The following is a 19,194-nucleotide window of genomic DNA, read 5'->3' as shown; positions in this document are numbered from 1 at the left end:
TTTTTTCCCTCTTCCCCCCTTTTTTTCCTTTTATACTTTTTTGCATTTTCCCCTTTTTTCTTCTTCCCCCCTTTTCCCACCTTTCCCTTTTTCTCTTAACCCTTTTTTCCTTCCCCCCTTTTTCTTTCTCCCCCTTTTTTCTTTTTTCTCCTTTTCTCCTTTTTTTTGCATTTTCCCCTTTTTTCTCCCCCTTTTTTTTCCTTTTTCCCCTTTTTTTCTTCTTTTTTCTCTTTATCCCTTTTTTCCTTCCCCCTTTTTCCCTTCCCCCCCTTTTTTCCTTCCCCTTTTTTTTTTTCCCCCCTTTTTTCCTTCCCCTTTTTTTCTTTCCCCCTTTTTTCCTTTCCTCCCTCTTCCCCCTTTCCCCCCCTTTTTGGCACCTTGAAGTCCCCGAACTGGGCCAGGTAATTCTCCAGCAGCCGCAGGGCTTGGTCGCCCAACTTGGCCTCGTAGTCGTCCCACAGGAGGTCGTTGTTCTGGGGGGGGGCACGAAAATCTCTGTTTCCTATTTAAACACTTCCCACGCATCCCATTAAATCCTTATTTTAATTAAGGAACCATCGAAAACGAGACAAGGAAATAAAAATTCATTTTCCACACATCCCGTTAAATTCTTAATTTCATTAACAAACGATCGAAAAGGAGGCAAGGAAATAAAAATTCCCAAGGAACTGCAGGATCTGCCACGGAGGAAAAAGGTCGTTGCTGCTGGGGAGGGGGGGGGGACACAAAAATCTCTATTTTGGCCATGTTAAACGTTTCCACACATCCCAGGTTAAACGGCTGGGTTGGTTGGTCTAGGGGGTTTGGTGGCTTGGTTTGTTTTTTAGAATTTTTTTTAAACTTGGTAAGTATGGTGAGGCCAAAGGTGGGTTTGGGGGGGTATAATGTGAGAGGGGGAACGGTTGAAAAGGGGGAGGGAGACAAGAGGGAACAAGAGAAAAGGGGGAGGGGGGAAAGAAGGGGGAAGGGACAAACGAAAACTTCCTTCAAGGTGAAGGGGGGGGGCACTGGGGGAAAGGGGGGAGGAGGCAAACAGGGAAAAGGAGGCTGGAAAGGGAAAGGCGGGAAGGGGATAACAGGGGGAGGGCGAAGAAAGGGGGGGAGGGGAAAGGGGGGAAGGAGAAAAGGGGTGAAAGGGGAGGGAAGGGGAAAAGGGAGGAGGAGGAAGAAAGGGGGAAGGAGGGGAAGGGGGAAAGGATAAAGGGGGAAAGAAAAAAGGAGGGGAAGGAAAAGGGGGAAGGGGAAAGGGGGAGGGAGAACAAAGGGGGGGAAGGAAAAAGGAGGGAAAGGAGGGAAGGGGGAAAAGGGGGAAAAGGGAAAAGAGGGGGAAAAGGGGGTGAAGGGGAAAAGGGGGAGGGAGAAAGAAGGGGGGGGAAAGGGGAAAAGGGGGGCAGGAGGAAAAGAGGGAAAAGGGGAGAGGAGTGAAGGGGGAAAGTAAACAACGGGAGCAAGGGAAAAACAGAGGTGGAAGGCCAAGGGTTTCCTTGTTGCATTTCCCCCTTTTAATCCCTTTTTTTGCATTTTCGGCCTTTTATCTTCTTTCCCCTCTATTTCCGTTCTTCCCCATTTCTCTTGACCCTTTTTTCCTTTTCCCCCGTTTTTTCTCTTTTCCCCTTTTCTTTCTCTCCCATTTTTCTTTCCCCTTTTCCCCTTTTTAATTCTTCCCCTCTTTCTCCTTTTTCTCTTTACCTTTTTTCCCTTCCCCCTTTTTCCTTCCCCCTTTTTCCTTTCCCCTTTTTTCTCCTTCCCCTCTTTTCCCTTTTTACCCTTTTTTCCTTTCCTCCTTTTTCCTTTCCCCCCTTTTTCTCTTCCCTCTTTTCCCTTTCCCGCTTCCCCTTTTCCCTTCCCCCCTTTTTCCCTTCCCTCTTTTTTTCCTTCCCCCCTTTTCCCTTCCCCCCATTTTCCCTTTTCCCTTTCCTCCTTTTTCCTTTCCCCCTTTTTTTCTTCTTCCCCTCTTTTCCCTTTTTACCCTTTTTTCCTTTTCTACTTTTCCTTCCCCCTTTTCCTTCCCACTTTCCCCTTTTTCCCTTTTTCCCTTTTCCCCTTCCCCCCTTTTTCCTTTCCCTTTCCCCTTTCCCCGCTTTCCCTTCCCCTTTTTCCCTTCCCCCTTTTCCCCTTTTCCCCCTTTTCCCCCTTTTCCCCTTTTCCCCTTTTTTCCTTTCTCCCTTTTTTCCTTTCTCCCCCTTTTTTCTCCATTTTCCCCTTTTTTCTTCTTCCCCTCTTTTCCCTCCTTTCCCTTTTTATCCTTTTTTCCTTCCCCCTTTTCCTTCCCACTTTTCCCTTTTCCCCCTTTTTTCCTTTTCCCTTTTTCCCTTTTCCCCTTCCCCCCTTTTTCCTTTCCCCCCTTTTTCCTTCCCCCCCCTTTTTCCTTTCCCCTTTTTCCTTCCCCCCTTTTTCCTTCCCCCCCTTTTTCCGTTTCCCCCTTTTCCCTTTCCCCCCTTTCCCTTTCCCCTTTTTCCTTCCCCCCCTTTTTCCGTTTCCCCTTTTCCCTTTCCCCCTTTCCCTTTCCCCCTTTTCCTTCTCCCCCTTTTTCCTTCCCACTTTCCCCTTTTTCCTTTCTCCTTTTCCGTTTCCCTTTTCCCTTTCCCCCTTTCCCTTTCCCCCTTTCCCTTCCCCCCTTTTTCCTTTCTCCCCCTTTTTTTCCCCATTTCCCCCTTTTTCCTCCCCCCTCTCCCCCCGTACCCTGGCGATGTCGGTGAGCTCCCCGTGTCCGTCCCACTCGGGGCTGTAAATCTCCGTCAGGGTCTCGGCCACGCGCCGGGAGCTCTCGCGCATCGCTGCGGACAAAGCCCTTAATTAGCGGCCCTTAATTGCTAATTACCGACCTGCACTTACCCTTCGGTACCGCCGGCAATTTAGTTATTACCGCCGGGGTTTATTTATCAGCCCAGGCGCGTTATTTTTAATTATTCGTTATTATTTGTTCATTATCGTTATCAATTAATCTATTATGTTTTATGTTTATTATCATTATAATTTTAGTATTTATATTAATTTATATTTTAATTTTATTAATTATTATATGAGTTAACATACCACATTAATAATTAATATTATTATTTTATTAATATACTATATTTTATATTAATAATATTAATAACTATTAATTTATGAATATTCATATAGTCATATTTCTATATTTCTTAATTTATTATATGTTGTTATTTAATACCCCAGGTATGTTATTTTTAATTATTAGTTATCATTTGTTTATTATCACTGTTAATTTATTTGTTACTGTGTGTTGTTATTTATTAGCCCAGGGATGTTATTTTTAATTATTAGTCATTATTTGTTCATTATCGTTATTAATTAATTTATTATTTCTTATGTCTATTACTACCATTATAAATTTATTATTTATATAAAAATTAATAATATTATCACCGTTAATTTACTGTTTATTATCACTGTTAATTTATTTATTATTTATTATTTATTGTTATTTATTACCACGGCAAGGTTATTTTTAGCTATTTGTTTATTGTCATTATAATTTTATCGTAATATTTTATAATTTTTATTCTCATTAGTTATTATAATTATTTGTCTATTATCATTATTAATTCATTCATTATTATATTTATATGTGATATATTATTATATATATTTTATATATATTTATAAAGTTGTTATTTATAAGTATGTTATTTTTAATTATTAATTATTTGCTTATTATCATTATTTATTAATTCATTATTATATGTTGTTATATAATACACCCTTATATAATATACCCCACATAAAATACACCCCATATATAATATATATGCCATAAACAACGCATTTATTATCTATTTATTATCCCAGATATCATATATATATTATTTATTATCCCAGATATATTACTTTTATTCTCTATTTTCTCTTTGTTATCCATTTATCTATTTATTTCTTTATTTCTATATAATCTCTTTATTATCAATATTGTCGCTTTTGACTTACCAATTTTTTATTTACAATCTCCTCATTAAAATATATTTCAATTCCCTTTGCTCATTATTATTTATTATTTATTATTTATTATTTATTATTTATTATTTATTATTTATTATTTATTATTTATTATTTATTATTTATTATTTATTATTCATTATTTATTATTCATTATTCATTATTCATTAATTATTGTTTATTGTTTATTGTTAATTATTAATTATTTAATTTCTGTTTAATATCTTTATTATTTTATCTTTTAATTCGGTATCTATTATTTATTATCTATTTATTACCCCACATATAATATATATGCCATATATAATGCATCTATTATCTATTTATTATCCCATATATAATATATATATAATTTATTATCCCAGATATATTGTTTTTTATTCTCTATTTTCCCTTTATTCTCGAGTTATCTCTTTATTTGTATGCACTTAAAAATATTATATGTATATATCACATCTATTTATTATCAATATTTTCTGTTTTGACCTATTATCAATTTTTTATTTACGATCTCTTTGTTAAAATATATTTCCATTTCCTTTGCTAATTATTATTTTATTATTTATTATTTATTTAATCTCTGTTTAATATCTCTCTATTATTTTATCTTTTAATTAGGTATCTATTACTTTTTATCTATTTATTAACCCATATATAATTTAACCCCATATATAATATATACGTCATATATAAAATACATTTCTTATCTATTTATTATCCAGTATATAATATATGTATTATTTATTCCCTATTTATTAACTCATATATATTATACATGCCATATACATTTGTTATCTATTTATTATTCCATATATAATATATATATTATGTATTATCCCAGATACATTATTTTTCTTCTCTCTTTCCTCTTTGTTATCCATTTATCCATTTACATATATTTTTAAAAGATTATATTTATATATAATCCATTTATCGTCGAGATGATTATTAAATAAAAATGAAACAAAATCAATTTATATATATAAATGATATATAAAAATTATATATATAAAAATATATATATAAAATATATATATAAATTATATAAATAAATTATATATATAATTTATATATATAAATTAAATTAATTGAAATTTCTTCCCAATTTTTTCTTTGCTATCCAGTTTTAAATCCCGATTCAATCCGATTAAAACCCTTAAATTAAACCATCGACCGATATTTAAACACGTAAATATTTAAAACACATTTTACCTGCCCCGTTTCAATATTTACATCACGAATTAACCCACAATTAGCCCTCCCCGTTAATTACCCCCCACACCTCTCACGGCTCCCACGAAGCTTTTCAGGTCCTTGTAGAGTTTGAGACCCTCGGCCTGGGACGGGGGGACAGTGAGGGGGGGGGACAGGGACCCCCGGAGTGACCCCCAGTGACCCCCAGTGTCCCCAGTGCCCCCCGGTGACCACCAGTGACCCCCTGTGACCCCCCAGTGACCCCCCAGTGACCCCCCAGGGACCCCCGGTGACCCCCGGTGACCACCAGTGTCCACCAGTGACCCCCAGAGTGACCCCCGGTGAACACCAGTGTCCCCAGTGACCCCCCAGTGACCCCCCGGTGACCCCCCGGTGACCCCCCAGTGACCCCAGTGACCCCCAGTGACCCCAGTGACCCCCCAGTATCCCCAGTGCCCCCCAGTGTCCCCCAGTGACCCCCCAGTGACCCCCCCAGTGCCCCCCAGTGACCCCCCAGTGTCCCCCCCAGTGTCCCACCAGTGTCCCCAGTGACCCCCGGTGACCCCCGGAGTGTCCCCCCAGTGACCCCAGTGACCCCTAGTGACCCCAGTATCCCCAGTATCCCCCAGTACCCCCGAGTACCCCCCAGTACTCCCGGTACCCCCAGTACTCCCAGTATCCCCAGTCCCCCCCAGTACCCCCAGTATCCCCAGTACCCCCCAGTACCCCCCCCAGTATCCCCAGTCCCCCCAGTCCCCCCAGTCCCCCCAGTACCCCCCCAATTCCCCCAGTATCCCCAGTACCCCCAGTATCCCCCCGGTATCCCCAGTGTCCCCAGTATCCCCAGTACCCCCAGTATCCCCCCCAGTATCCCCAGTACCCCCCAGTATCCCCAGTATCCCCAGTACCCCAGTACCCCAGTACCCCCAGTATCCCCAGTACCCCCCAGTCCCCCCAGTCCCCCAGTCCCCCAGTCCCCCCAGTCCCCCCAGTATCCCCAGTATCCCCAGTATCCCCAGTATCCCCAGTATCCCCCCAGTCCCCCCCAGTATCCCCAGTATCCCCAGTATCCCCAGTATCCCCCCAGTCCCCCCAGTATCCCCAGTGTCCCCAGTACCCCCCAGTACCCCCCCAGTATCCCCCCAGTCCCCCCAGTCCCCCAGTCCCCACCTGCTGCCGGCTGAAGTTCCCCGCGCTCTGCTCGAACTGCTCGTCCCTCGTTTCCACCGTTTTGCCCAATTTTTGCAGGACCTGGGGCGGGAAAAGGGTGGGAAGAGGAAAACCAGGAATTTTTGGGTGCCAAACCCGGCACCACCACCCCGGAAACCCCGTCAGGGCACCCCAAAAACACCCCAAAACACCCCGAAACACCCCAAAACACCCTAAAACATCCCCAAATACCCAATAAAAACCCCCAAACACCCCAAAACACCCCAAAACACCCCAAAACATCCCAAAACCAGCCCAAAATACCTGAAAACAGCCCGAAATACCCCAAAACACTCCAAAACACCCCCAAATACCCCAAAACACCCCAAAACAACCCAAACACCCCCAAAACACCCCAAAACATCCCAAAGCACCCTAAACAGCCCCAGCACCCCAAAACACCCCAAAACACCCGAAAACACCCCAAAATACCCAAAAACATCCCAAAACACTCCAAACACCCCAAAACAGCCCAAAACAACCCAAAACAACCCAAAACACCCTAAAAAATCCCAAAACACTCCGAAACACCCCGAAACAGCCCAAAACACCCTAAAACACCCTAAACCACCCCAAAACATCAGAACACCCCAAAACACCCCAAAACACCCTAAAACATCCTAAAACGCCTCAAAACCTCCAAAACAGCCAAACCCACCCCCAAACACACCCAAACTCCCCAAAACACCTGAAAACACCCCAAAACAGCCCAAAACACCCCCAAATGCCACAAAACACTCCCAAACACCCCAATACAACCAAAAACACCCTGAAAAAATCCAAAACACCCTGAAACAGCCCAAAACATCCGGAAACACCCCAAAACACCCTAAAAGACCCTAAAAGACCCCAAAACACCCTAAAACACCGTGAAACACCCCAAAATATCAGAACACCCCAAACCACCCTAAAACACCCCAAAACACCTCAAAACACCTGAAAACACCCGGAAATACCTGAAAACACCCCAAAACACCCTAAAACACCACAAAATACCCCAAAACACTCTGGAACACCCCAAACCAGCACAAAACATGCCAGAATACCCTAAAACACCAGAAACCACCCCAAAATACCTGAAAACACTCCAAAAACCCCAAAACAGCCCAAAACACCCTAAAACACCCTAAAGAACTCCCAAACACCCTATACATCCCAAAACACTCTAAAACACCCCAAAATACCCCAAACCACCTGAACACCACAAAATATCCTAAAACACCCCAAAATACCTGAAAACACCCTGAAACACCCCAAAGACACCAAAACACCTCAAAACACCCCCAAATACGTGAAAACACCCCCAAACACCCTAAAACATCCCAAAATATCCCAAAACACCTGAAAACATCCCAAACTACCCCAAAACAGCCCAAACCAGCCTGAAACACCCTGAAAGACCCCCAAACATCCCCGAACACCCAAAACAGCTCAAAACAGCCCAAGACAGCCTACACCACCCCAAAACACCCTAAAACATCCTAAAAACCCCCAAAACACCTGAAGACACCCCAAAACACCCCCAAAACAACCCCAAACACCCCAAAACACCTCCAAAACCCCCTATCCAGGAAGAGTTTTGACCCCCCAGGAAGAGTGTGGGATGAGGGATGGAGGAGCTTTGGGGTGCCCAGGAAGGGGTTGAGCCCCCCCAAAAGAGGCTGGAACCAGACAGGGGGAAATTTGGGGTGTCCAGGAAGAGGTTGAACATCCCAAGGGAGAAGATGGAGCCAAGTGGGAGATTTGGGGTGTCCAGGAAGAGCTTTGGCCCCCCCGGGAAGAGGAAAGGGGAACTTTGGGGTGTCCAGAAAGAGGCTGAGCTCCCCCAAAAGAGGCTGGAACCAGACAGGGGGAAATTTGGGGTGTCCAGGAAGAGCTTTGACACCCCAGGAAGAGGCAAGGGGAACTTTGGGGTGTCCAGGAAGGGGTTGGAAGCCCAGGGAAGAGCCCAGGGCTGAGTGGGGGGATTTTTGGGGTGCCCAGGAAGGGGTTGAGCTGCTCAGGAAGGGCCTGGGGTGGGGCTGGAGGGAGATTTGGGGTGTGCAGGAAGAGGCTGAGCCCCCCCAGGAAGAAGCCGGGAGCAGGTGGGAGATTTGGGGGGCCCAGGAGGAGGTTGAACATCCCAAGGGAGAAGATGGAGCCAAGTGGGAGATTTGGGGTGTCCAGAAAGAGCTTTGACCCCCCCAGGAAGAGGAAAGGGGAACTTTGGGGTGCCCAGGAAGGGGTTGGAACCCCTGGAAGAGCCCAGGGCTGAGTGGGAGCGAGATTTGGGGTGCCCAGGAAGAGGCTGAGCCCCCCCAAAAGAGGCTGGAGCCAGACAGGGGGAACTTTGGGGTGTCCAGGAAGAGTTTGATCCACTTGGGAAAGCGTGGGATGAGGGATGGAGGAGTTTTGGGGTGCCCAGGAAGGGGTTGAGCTCCTCAGGAAGAGCCCAGGGTGGGGCTGGAGGGAGATTTGGGGTGTCCAGGAGAGGTTTGAACCCCCAGGAAGAGGAAAGGGAAACTTTGGGGTGTCCAGGAAGAGGCTGAACATCCCAAGGAAGAAGACTGAGCCAGGTGGGAGATTTGGGGTGTCCAGGAAGGGGTTTGACCCCCCGGAAGAGCCCGGGTGGGGCTGAGGCAGATTTGGGGGGTCAGGAAGGGGTTTGACCCCCCCGGAAGAGCCCGGGTGGGGCCGAGGCAGATTTGGGGGGTCAGGAAGGGGTTTGACCCCCCCGGAAGAGCCCGGGTGGGGCTGAGGCAGATTTGGGGGGTCAGGAAGGGGTTTGACCCCCCCGGAAGAGCCCGGGTGGGGCTGAGGCAGATTTGGGGGGTCAGGAAGGGGTTTGACCCCCCCGGAAGAGCCCGGGTGGGGCCGAGGCAGATTTGGGGGGTCCGGAAGCAGCCGCAGCCGGTTGGGGCCGATAAGAGCCCCGGGGGAGCCAAATTTAGCCCCGAGCCCCGGCCAGGAAACCTGGGGTGGGGAGGGGGAGTCTTTGTGTCCCCCCAAAACCGCCACCGCCCTTTTGGGGAGGGAAAGGGAAGGGGAACGACCCCAAAACTGCCCCAAACCGGGCGAGAATCGCCCGTTTCCGCTGCCCCTCCCCCTCCTTCCCGCCCACCCCATTCCCGGGACGACCCCGCACCCCCTGTCCGGGGGGGGACCACCCCCTGCCACCCCCTCACAGCCCCCCGTGACCCCACGGGAGGTTTTGGGGTGGAAAACCCCACTTTTAGAAAACCCAAACCACCCTGGGGGGGCTTTAGGAGACGCCCCCACCCCCCAAACCCTGGGAGCGACGACCCAGAGCCCCCCAAATTTCACCCCCAGCCCGGGCACCCCCTGTCACCCCCTTCCCGCGCCCCCCCAGCCACTCCCAGAAGGTTTTGGGGTGGAAAACCCCACCTTCAGAAAACTCAAACCACCTTGGGGGGCTTTAGGAGACGCCACCACCCCCCAAACCCTGGGAGCGACGACCCAGAGCCCCCCAAATTCCCCCCCCCCAGCCCAGGCACCCCCTGCCACCCCCTCACAGCCCCCCCATGACTCCCCCCCCAGAAGGTTTTGGGGTGGAAAACCCCGCTTTTAGAAAACCCAAACCACCCTGGGGGGCTTTAGGAGATGCCACCACTCCCCAAACCCTGAGAGCAACGACCCAGAGCCCCCCAAATTCCTGGGAGCGACGACTCAGAACCCCCCTCCAGAAGGTTCTGGGGCGGGAAACGCCACTTTTGGAAAACCCAAACGATCTCGGGGGGGCTTTAGGAGACGCCCCCAGCCCCCAAAGCCTCGGAGCGACGACCCAGAGCCCCCCAAATTCCTCGGAGCAACGACCCAGAGCCCCCCAAAATCCTCGGAGCGACGACCCAGAGCCCCCCAAAATCCTCGGAGCGACGACCCAGAGCCCCCAAATTCCTGCCGTGCGGCTCCCCCGCTGCCGGGGGGGGAACAGGGCTGGACCCGAGCAGGGCCGGGATTTCGGGAATGCCGGGCCCCCCCTCACCTTCTCCTGGGCGCGGCTCAGGTGCTTCTGGACCTGCCTGGCGAAGAGCCCGGCGCTGCCCGCCCTGCCCTCGGCCATGGCTCGGCTCGGCTCGGCCCGGCCCGGCCCCTCCCGCGGCCCCGCTGCCGGGGGGGTTGGGGACGGAGGAAGTTCGAGGTCACCGCAGCATCCGCTGCACCCCGGAATGACACCCCCGGAACGGCCCCCCCGGAACGGGCCCCCGGAGCGGCCCCCCGGAATGACACCCCCGGAACGGCCCCCCCGGAACGGCCCCCGGAATGACACCCCCGGAATGACACCCCCAGAACGGCCCCCCCGGAACGGCCCCCCGGCACGGCCCCCCCGGCACGGCCCCCCCAGAACGGCCCCCCGGAATGACACCCCCAGAACGGCCCCCCCGGAACGGCCCCCCGGCACGGCCCCCCCGGCACGGCCCCCCCAGAACGGCCCCCCGGAACGACACCCCCGGCACGGCCCCCCCGGAACGGCCCCCGGAATGACACCCCCGGAATGACACCCCCGGAACGGCCCCCCGGCACGGCCCCCCCGGAATGACACCCCCGGAACGGCCCCCCCGGCACGGCCCCCCCAGAACGGCCCCCCGGAATGACACCCCCGGAACGGCCCCCCCGGAACGGCCCCCCGGAATGACACCCCCGGAACGGCCCCCCAGGAATGGCCCCCGGAATGACACCCCCGGAATGACACCCCCGGAACGGCCCCCCCGGCACGGCCCCCCCGGCACGGCCCCCCCAGAACGGCCCCCCGGAATGACACCCCCGGAACGGCCCCCCCAGAACGGCCCCCCGGAATGACACCCCCGGAACGACACCCCCTGAATGGCCCCCCCCGGAACGACACCCCCGGAACGGTCCCCCCGGAACGACACCCTGGCACCCCCGGAATGGGCTCCCCCCGAAACGACCCCCTGGCACCCCCAGAACGACACCCCCCGAACGACCCCCTGGTACCCCCAGAACGGCCCCCCCTGGAACGGCCCCCCCGGAATGGGTCCCCCGGAAATGGCCCCCCGGAACAACACCCTGGCACCCCCGGAACGGGCCCCCTCGGAATGACCCCCCTGGTACCCCCGGAATGGGTCCCTCTGGAATCACACCCTGGCACGCCCAGAATGTCCCTCCTGGCATCCTCAGAACTGCCCCCCTGGCACCCCCGGAACGGCCCCCCTGGCACCCCTAGAATGACAACCCCAGAATGACCCCCCTGGCACCCCCAGAATGGCCCCCCTGGAACCCCTGGAACGACCCCCCTGGCACCCCCAGAATAGCTCCCCCAGAATGGCACCCCCAGAATGGCCCCCCTGGCACCCCCAGAATGGCCCCCCTGGTACCCCCCAAAATGGCCCCCCTGGTACCGCCAGAATGGCCCCCCCAGAACCCCTGGAATGACCCCCCTGGCACCCCCAGAATAGCTCCCCCAGAATGGCACCCCCAGAACGGCCCCACTGGCATCCCTGGAATGGCCCCCCTGGCACCCCCAGAATGGGCCCCATGGTACCGCCAGAATGGCCCCCCCAGAACCCCTGGAATGACCCCCCTGGCACCCCCAGAATGTCCTCCCTGACACCCCCGGAGTGGCCCCCTTGACACCCCCAGAACAGCCCCCCTGGCACATCCGGAACGACACCCCTGGCACCCCTGGAATGGCCCCCCTGGAAACGCTGGAATGGCCTCCCTGGCACCCACTGAGCGACACCTCTGGCACCCCCAGAACAGCCCCCCTGGCACCCCCAGAATGGCCCCCCTGGCACCCACAGAATGGCCCCCCTGGCACCCACAGAATGGCCCTCCTGGCACCCCTGGAATGGCCCTCCTGGCACCCACAGAATGACCCCTCTGGCACCCCTGGAATGACCTCCCTGGCACCCTGGAACGGGCCCCTCTGGTACCCCCAGAATGGACCCCCTGGAAACCCTGGAATGCCCCCCCTGGAAACCCTGGAATGCCCCCCCCTGGCACCCCCAGAACAGCCCCTCTGACATGCCTGGAATGACCCCCCTGGTACCCCTTGAAGGGCGCCCCTGGCACCCCCGGAACAACCCCCCTGGCACCTACAGAACAACCCCTCTGGCACTCCCAGAATGGCCCCCCTGGCACCCCTGGAACAGCCCCCCTGGCACCCCTGGAATGGTTCCTCTGGCACCACCAGAATGACCCCCCTGGCACCCCTGGAACGACCCCCCTGGCACCCCTGGCCCTGCAAAGGACAACCCCGAAATTCCCACTAATCCCAAAATCCCAACGTCCAAGAGCCGGGAATATCCGGCGCTGGGAGGGATCCACGAGGATCGCCAGGTCCAACTCCTGGCCCTGCACAGGAGAACTCCAAAAATCCATGAATTCCAAAATCCCGGCTCTGAAGAGTGTTGTCAAAACACTCCGACTCTGGAATCATCTGGAGTCGGGAGGGATCCATGAGGATCATGGAATAGCCAGAGTGGGGAGGGATCCATGAGGATCATGGAATAGCCAGAGTGGGGAGGGATCCATGAGGATCATGGAATAGCCAGAGTTGGGAGGGACCCAGAGGGATCATGGAATATCCAGAGCTGGGAGGGATCCATGAGGATCATGGAATATCCAGGGTTGGGAGGGATCCATGAGGATCATGGAATATCCAGAGCTGGGAGGGATCCATGAGGATCATGGAATATCTGGAGTGGGGAGGGATCCATGAGGATCATGGAATATCCAGAGCTGGGAGGGACCCACAGGGATCATCGACATCAACTCTTGGCTCTGCAAAGGACAAACCCCAACCCCCCAAAATCCCACTGGCCAAGAGTGGTGTCCAAGTGCTCCCTGCCCTCCGGAATCCCGGGATCGTGGAATGGCCGGAGCTGGAGAGAACCCACGAGTGTCCCAGAACTGTGGGACGTGTGGAGTTGGGGGGGACTCACCAGGAACGTTCTGTCCAGCTCCTGGCCCTGCACAGAACAGCCCCAAAACCCCCAAAATACCCCAATCCCAATGGATCTGGGTGGTCCAGGCGCTCCCTGACCTCCGGGATCATGGAATCCTGGGATATCTGAGTTGGGAGGGATCCACAGGGATCACAGAATCTTGGAATGTTCGGTGTTGGAGGGGACCCAACAAAGCTCCTCGAGTCCAACTCCTGACCCTGCACAGCACAACCCCCAACCCATCATTAATGCCCCAATCCCACCTTTTTGGCCCCAAAATGGGGTCACAGCCCTTCGTGTCCCCTGGGGGGGGTTCCCTCGGGTCGGGCTGTCCCCGGGTGGGACCCTTTGCTTCCGTCCCTGCCCCTCCCTCGGGGCCGATCAAACAACCCCGAGTGTGGGGAGATCGTGTTCCCGGCAACCCTCCTGTTTTCCTGGAGATAAGGGCAGAACTGCTCCAGGTGCTCTGGAATTCCCGCAGCTTTGTTGCCCTGGGCACACGACGGTCCCCGTGACCCCGAGGGCTGTTTGCCAGCGCCTGCACCTCGAGGCCAAAGGTTCCCCCAAAACAGCCCCAAGTCGGAGCTGAAGGGGTGGAAAACGTCACAGTTTTGGCCCCAAATCCGGGTTTTATTCCAGCCCTGGTGGGTGTCCCGTTTATCCCCAAAAGAAGGCCCCTGGGGGGGAGGGGGAATCTCCTGATCCAGCCCTGGGGGGTTGGGGAGGGGGGGAAGGTCGTTCCCTGGATTTGCCTCCATTTCCCCATCCCGATGTGGCACCTTCAGGGCTTGGACCAAACCCTGGGACCATCCCCCAAATCCGGGCCGTGGATGAGCCCCAGGAGGAGCATCCCGGGGGCTGAGAGCGGGACAAACTCGGGACAGGAGTGGGGAAGGGCAGCGGAGCCGGGGGGCACTCGGGGGGTGTCCAAGGACCCAGATCCGGGGGGCACTCGGGGGGTCCCACAGACCCAGAGCCGGGGGGCACTCGGGGGGTGTCCCAAGGCCCCAGAGCCGGGGGGCACTCGGGGGGTCCAAAGGACCCAGATCCGGGGGGCACTCGGGGGGTGTCAGGACCCAGAGCCGGGGGGCACTCAGGGGTGTCCCAAGGCCCCAGAGCCGGGGGGCACTCGGGGGGTCCAAAGGACCCAGATCCGGGGGGCACTCGGGGGGTGTCCCAAGGCCCCAGAGCCGGGGGGCACTCGGGGGGTGTCCCAAGGACCCAGAGCCAGGGGGCACTCGGGGGGTGTCCCAAGGCCCCAGAGCCGGGGGGCACTCGGGGTGTCCAAAGGACCCAGATCCGGGGGGCACTCGGGGGGTGTCCCAAGGACCCAGAGCCAGGGGGCACTCGGGGGGTCCAAAGGACCCAGATCCGGGGGGCACTCGGGGGGTGTCCAAGGCCCCAGATCCGGGGGGCACTCGGGGGGTGTCCCAAGGCCCCAGAGCCGGGGGGGCACTCGGGCCGTGCCCGGGGCGCTCCGGCCTTGCCCTCGGGCCGTGTGTGCTCTGGCAGAGGGTCCAAGGCCGCCCGGGGGGGCCGCGGCACCTGCTTTCCTTCCCGCCCCTCCCTCGCCGGCCCCGTTAAAGCGGCCGCGCCGCAGCCCCCGCTCCCGCCGCCTCCGCCGCGCCCCGGGACGAGGACGATGATGAAGATGCTGCAGCTCGTGCTCCTCGCCGCCCTCGCCCTCTGCGGTGGGTGCCCCGACGGAGCCTTCGGCCTCCGACCCCCCCTGACCTCCCCCTCCCGGCCGCCGCTCACCTCTCCCTCTGTCCCCCTGTCCGTCTGTCCCTCTGTCCCTCTGTCCCTCTGTCCGTCTGTCCCTCTGTCCCTCTGTCCCCCTGTCCCTCTGTCCCTCTGTCCCCCTGTCCCTCTGTCCGTCTGTCCCTCTGTCCCTCTGTCCCTCTGTCCCCCTGTCCCTCTGTCCCTCTGTCCCCCTGTCCCTCTGTCCGTCTGTCTCCCTCTGTCCCTCTGTCCCTCTGTCCCTCTATTCCTCTGTCCCTCTGTCCGTCTGTCCCTCTGTCCCTCTGTCCCTCTGTCCGTCTGTCCCCCTGTCCGTCTCTCCCTCTGTCCGTCTGTCCGTCTCTCCCTCTGTCCCCCTGTCCCTCTGTCCGTCTGTCCGTCTGTCCCCAGGGCGCTGCTCCGAGCCGGCTCTCGCGGGCACCCAGCGCGTGGTCGGGGGCACCGAGGCGCGCTCGCACTCCTGGCCCTCCCAGGTGGGTCCTGCCGGGGGTCCCTCGGCCCGGCCCGGGGGTCGCGCGGCCCCGGCACCCGCCAGTGACCCCCCCGTGTGTCCCCCCCGCCCAGATCTCCCTGCAGTATTCCTCGGGGGGCAGCTGGCACCACACCTGCGGGGGATCCCTCATCCAGAGGAACTGGGTCATGACGGCAGCCCACTGCGTCACCAGGTCCGTGCCCACCCTGAAAACCCCGCGGCAAAATCCTTTGCACCCCCAAAACCTCCTTCCCACCCTTGGAGGCATCACTGGGGCTCCTCGTTTGGGGGCCCCTCAGGAAAAGCCCTTTGGACCCCCAAAACCTCCTTCCCACCCCTGGAGGTCTTTGGGGCTCCTCGCTCGGGGGCTCCTCAGGAAAAGCCCTTTGCTCCCCAAAAACCCCCTTCCCACCCTTGGCAGCCTTTGGGGCTTCTCTCTCGGGGGCTCCTCGGCAAAAGCCCTTTGTTCCCACAAACCTTCCCACCCTCGGAGGCCTTTGGGGCTCCTCGCTCGGGGGCTCCTCGGCAAAAGCCCTTTTTCCCCAAAAACCTTCCCAGCCCTGGAGGCCTTTGGGGCTCCTCGCCCGGGGCTCCAGGGCCCGTCTCCGGGAGCATCCTCTCCTCGCCCGGAGCGCTCGGGATCGGCTCAGCCCCGCCCTGAGCGCGCTTTGGGGCCGATCCCCTTTTCCCCCCGGCCGGCAGCAACCTGAACTTCCGCGTGGTGGCCGGGGAGCACAACCTGAGCGCCAACGAGGGCACCGAGCAGGTCTTCAGCGTCAGCAGGATCATCATCCACCCCTTCTATAACAGCAACAACGTCGCCGCAGGGTAACGCCCGCGGGAGGGGGCTCGGGGGGAGCCCGGCCGCCCTTCGGGGGGGCCCGGCCACAACCTCTCCCCTCTCCCCTCCCCTGGGCAGCTACGACATCGCCCTGCTGCGCCTGGGCAGCTCGGCCACCCTCAACAGCTACGTGCAGCTGGCGGTGCTGCCCCAGGAGGGCACCGTCCTGCCCAACAACTACCCCTGCTACATCACGGGCTGGGGCCGCACCCGCAGTGAGTCCGGGGGGGCCCCAATGCCCCCGACCGGGGGCACCGCGGGGAGCTCAGGCGGCTTTGGGAGCCCGGGCGGGGCCGGGAGGCGTCACGGGAGGCTTGGTCGGGGGCCGGTGGGGTTTGGGGGGATTCGGGGGGCACGGGGGCCGGGGGGGTTTGGGGGGATTCGGGGGGCACGGGGGCCGGGGGGGGGTTGGGGGGATTCGGGGGGCACGGGGGCCGGGGGGGGTTTGGGGGGATTCGGGGGGCACGGGGGCCGGGAGGGGCCGCGGGCCGGGCTGGGGCCGGGGGGGCCGCGGGGGCCGCGGGTCGGGGCCGGAGGGCACTGACGGCGCCGGGTCCGTGCAGCCAACGGGCAGCTGTCCAGCGTCCTGCTCCAGGCCTACCTGCCCGTGGTGGACTACCAGACCTGCTCCAGCTCGGCCTACTGGGGCTCCACCGTCAAGAACACCATGGTCTGTGCCGGCGGCGACGGCGTGCGCTCCGGCTGCCAGGCACGGCCCTGCTCCCCCCCGGCACCTCCGGCATCCCCCGGGCACCTCCAGCATCCCCCCCGGGCACCTCCAGCATCCCCCCTCAGCACCTCCAGCATTCCCCCCCGGGCACCTCCAGCATCCCCCTGGGCACCTCCAGCATCCACCCAGCACCTCCAGCATTCCCCCAGCACCTCCAGCATTCCCCCCCGGGCACCTCCAGCATCCCCTGGGCACCTCCAGCATCCCCTCTGCCCCCGGGGAACTCTAACCCAGCCCCTCTCTGTGCCCCTCAGGGCACCTCCAGCATCCCTGGGGCCCCTGACCCCTCCCTGTGGCCCTCTCTGGCCCCTCTCTGTGCCCCCCGGCACCTCCAGCATCCCCTCTGCCCCCCAGGGAACTCTCTGTGCCCCCCCAGCACCTCCAGTGTCCCCGCTCCCCTCACTCACCGTTCCCTGGCTGGGCCTCCCCCGTTCCCCCTCCTTCCCCTCGCTCACCGTTCCCTCACTGTGCCCCCGTTACCCCCCGGACCCCTTTCCCCCCATTCACCGGCCCCTCTCTGCACTCCCCCGGCTCCTCCTTCCCCTCTGGCTCACCCACCCTCGCCCTGACCCCCCTTTCCCCCTCTCACCCCCAGCCCCTCCCTCTGCCCCCCCGGCTCCCCCGAGCCCCCCTGTGCCCCCTCTGACCCCCCTGTGCCCCCTCTGACCCCCCTGTCCCCGCAGGGCGATTCGGGCGGTCCCCTCCACTGCGCCGTCAATGGCCAGTACCAGGTGCACGGGGTCACCAGCTTCGTGTCCAGCCTGGGCTGCAACACGGTCCTCAAGCCCACCGTGTTCACGCGCGTCTCCGCCTACATCTCCTGGATCAACAGCGTGAGGCCCCAACCGGCTCCGGACCCGCCCATCGACCCTTCCCCTTCCCGGCCCCGTTCCCCTTCCCGGCCCCGTTCCCATTCCCGACACCTTTCCCCTTCCCGGCCCCGTTCCTGCCCCGTTCCCCTTCCCCTTCCCGACCCCGTTCCCCTTCCCGGCCCCACTCCCCTTCCCGTTCCCGACTTCGTTCCCCTTCCCATTCCCCTTCCCAACCCCGTTCCCCTTCCCCTTCCCCTTCCCTTTCCCGACCCCGTTCCCAGCCCCGTTCCCATTCCCGTTCCCCTTCCTGTTCCCGACTCTGTTCCCATTCCCCTTCCCCTTCCCGTTCCCCTTCCCGGTCCCGTTCCCGGCCCCATTCCCATTCCCATTCCCATTCCCATTCCCATTCCCATTCCCATTCCCATTCCCGTTCCCCTTCTCGTTCCCCTTCCCGATCCCGTTCCCGTCCCCGTTACCATTCCCGTTTCCCTTCTCGTTCCCGTTCCCTTCCCCGTTCCCGTTCCCCTCTCCGACCCCGTTCCTATTCCCCGTTCCCAGTCCCGTTCCCGTTACATTTCCCGTCCCCGTTCCCAGCCCCGTTCCCGACCCCGTTCCCCTTCCCGACCCCGTTCCCGTTCCCAGCCTCGTTCCCGACCCCGTTCCTGTTCCCAGCCCCGTCCCCGTTTCCATTCCCGTCCCCGATCCCGATCCCGTTCCCGTCCCCGTTCCCCTTCCCGTTCCCCTTCCCATTCCCATCCCCGTTCCCATTCCCGTCCCCGTCCCCAGCCCCGTCCCCTTCCATGTCCCGTCCCGTCCCGGTCCCCGCCGGGCTCAACCGCTGCCTTTGTGCCCCCCAGGTCATCGCCCAGAACTGAGCCGAGCCCCGCCAGCCCCCGGCCCGCCCCGGGGGCCCCGCCCGCCCCCCCGGCGCCCCCCGCGCCCCCCGCACCCGCAGCCCCCGCCCTCAATAAAAGCTCTGCCGCCGCCCGGACTCGCTCCCTGCTCTGCCCCGCGCCCGGACCCGCCCTCCCGCTGCCCCCGAGCCTTCCTCCTCCTCCTCCTCCTCCTCCTCCTCCTCCTCCTCCTCCTCCTCCTGCCCCCCCGACCCTCCTCTTCCTCCCCCTCGGGGAAAAGCCCCCGGCTCGGAGCTGGGGGGGCACCGGAACCCCCCCGGGATGGGGGAAAAGGGGAAAAAGCCGCAAATCCCCTTCCCGGGCAGCACCGCGGGCCCTGGGGACACGGGGGGACACGGGGGGACACGGGGGACACGGGGGGACATGGGGGACATGGGGGGACACGGGGGGACATGGGGGGACAACGGGGGGACACGGGGGGAC

The 19,194-nt window shown here is 57.4% G+C and overlaps 2 protein-coding genes across 2 annotated transcripts; one reads left to right on the top strand and one right to left on the bottom strand.

Annotated features, from left to right (window-relative positions):
• Positions 1–377: 377 nt before the first annotated feature.
• Positions 378–10,422, bottom strand: LOC127466015 (bridging integrator 2-like; the record flags this gene model as incomplete). Its single annotated transcript, XM_051776609.1, has 5 exons — positions 10,340–10,422; positions 6,319–6,399; positions 5,237–5,291; positions 2,683–2,777; positions 378–473 (listed from the first exon to the last, which is right to left on the bottom strand). Coding segments are annotated over exons 1-5 (405 nt in total), but the record flags the coding sequence as incomplete, so codon positions are not given.
• Positions 10,423–14,841: 4,419 nt separating this feature from the next.
• Positions 14,842–18,842, top strand: LOC127466013 (chymotrypsin-like elastase family member 1). Its single transcript, XM_051776608.1, has 8 exons — positions 14,842–14,953; positions 15,393–15,475; positions 15,567–15,667; positions 16,177–16,302; positions 16,394–16,530; positions 16,879–17,024; positions 17,729–17,878; positions 18,715–18,842. Exons 1-8 carry the CDS (start codon positions 14,905–14,907, stop codon positions 18,730–18,732), a joined length of 810 nt encoding a protein of 269 aa, XP_051632568.1. The 5' UTR covers positions 14,842–14,904; the 3' UTR covers positions 18,733–18,842.
• The last annotated feature ends 352 nt before the right edge of the window (positions 18,843–19,194 follow it).

The sequence above is a fragment of the Manacus candei genome, unplaced genomic scaffold, assembly GCF_025592945.1.
Source record: "Manacus candei isolate 608988 ecotype Guabito, Panama unplaced genomic scaffold, ASM2559294v1 h1tg000563l, whole genome shotgun sequence".
Classification (NCBI taxonomy): domain Eukaryota; kingdom Metazoa; phylum Chordata; class Aves; order Passeriformes; family Pipridae; genus Manacus; species Manacus candei.
The sequence above is the reverse complement of the archived record's forward strand: the minus strand, read 5'-3'. Positions and strand labels throughout refer to the sequence as shown.

Excerpts from the sequence above, each read along its gene's own strand:
- LOC127466013 (XM_051776608.1), top strand. The coding sequence starts at position 14,905 with ATGATGAAGATGCTGCAGCTCGTGCTCCTCGCCGCCCTCGCCCTCTGC. Across the intron at positions 14,954-15,392 it reads CGCCGCCCTCGCCCTCTGCG|GGCGCTGCTCCGAGCCGGCT; the intron begins GTGGGTGCCCCG and ends GTCTGTCCCCAG. Across the intron at positions 16,303-16,393 it reads AGCAACAACGTCGCCGCAGG|CTACGACATCGCCCTGCTGC; the intron begins GTAACGCCCGCG and ends TCCCCTGGGCAG.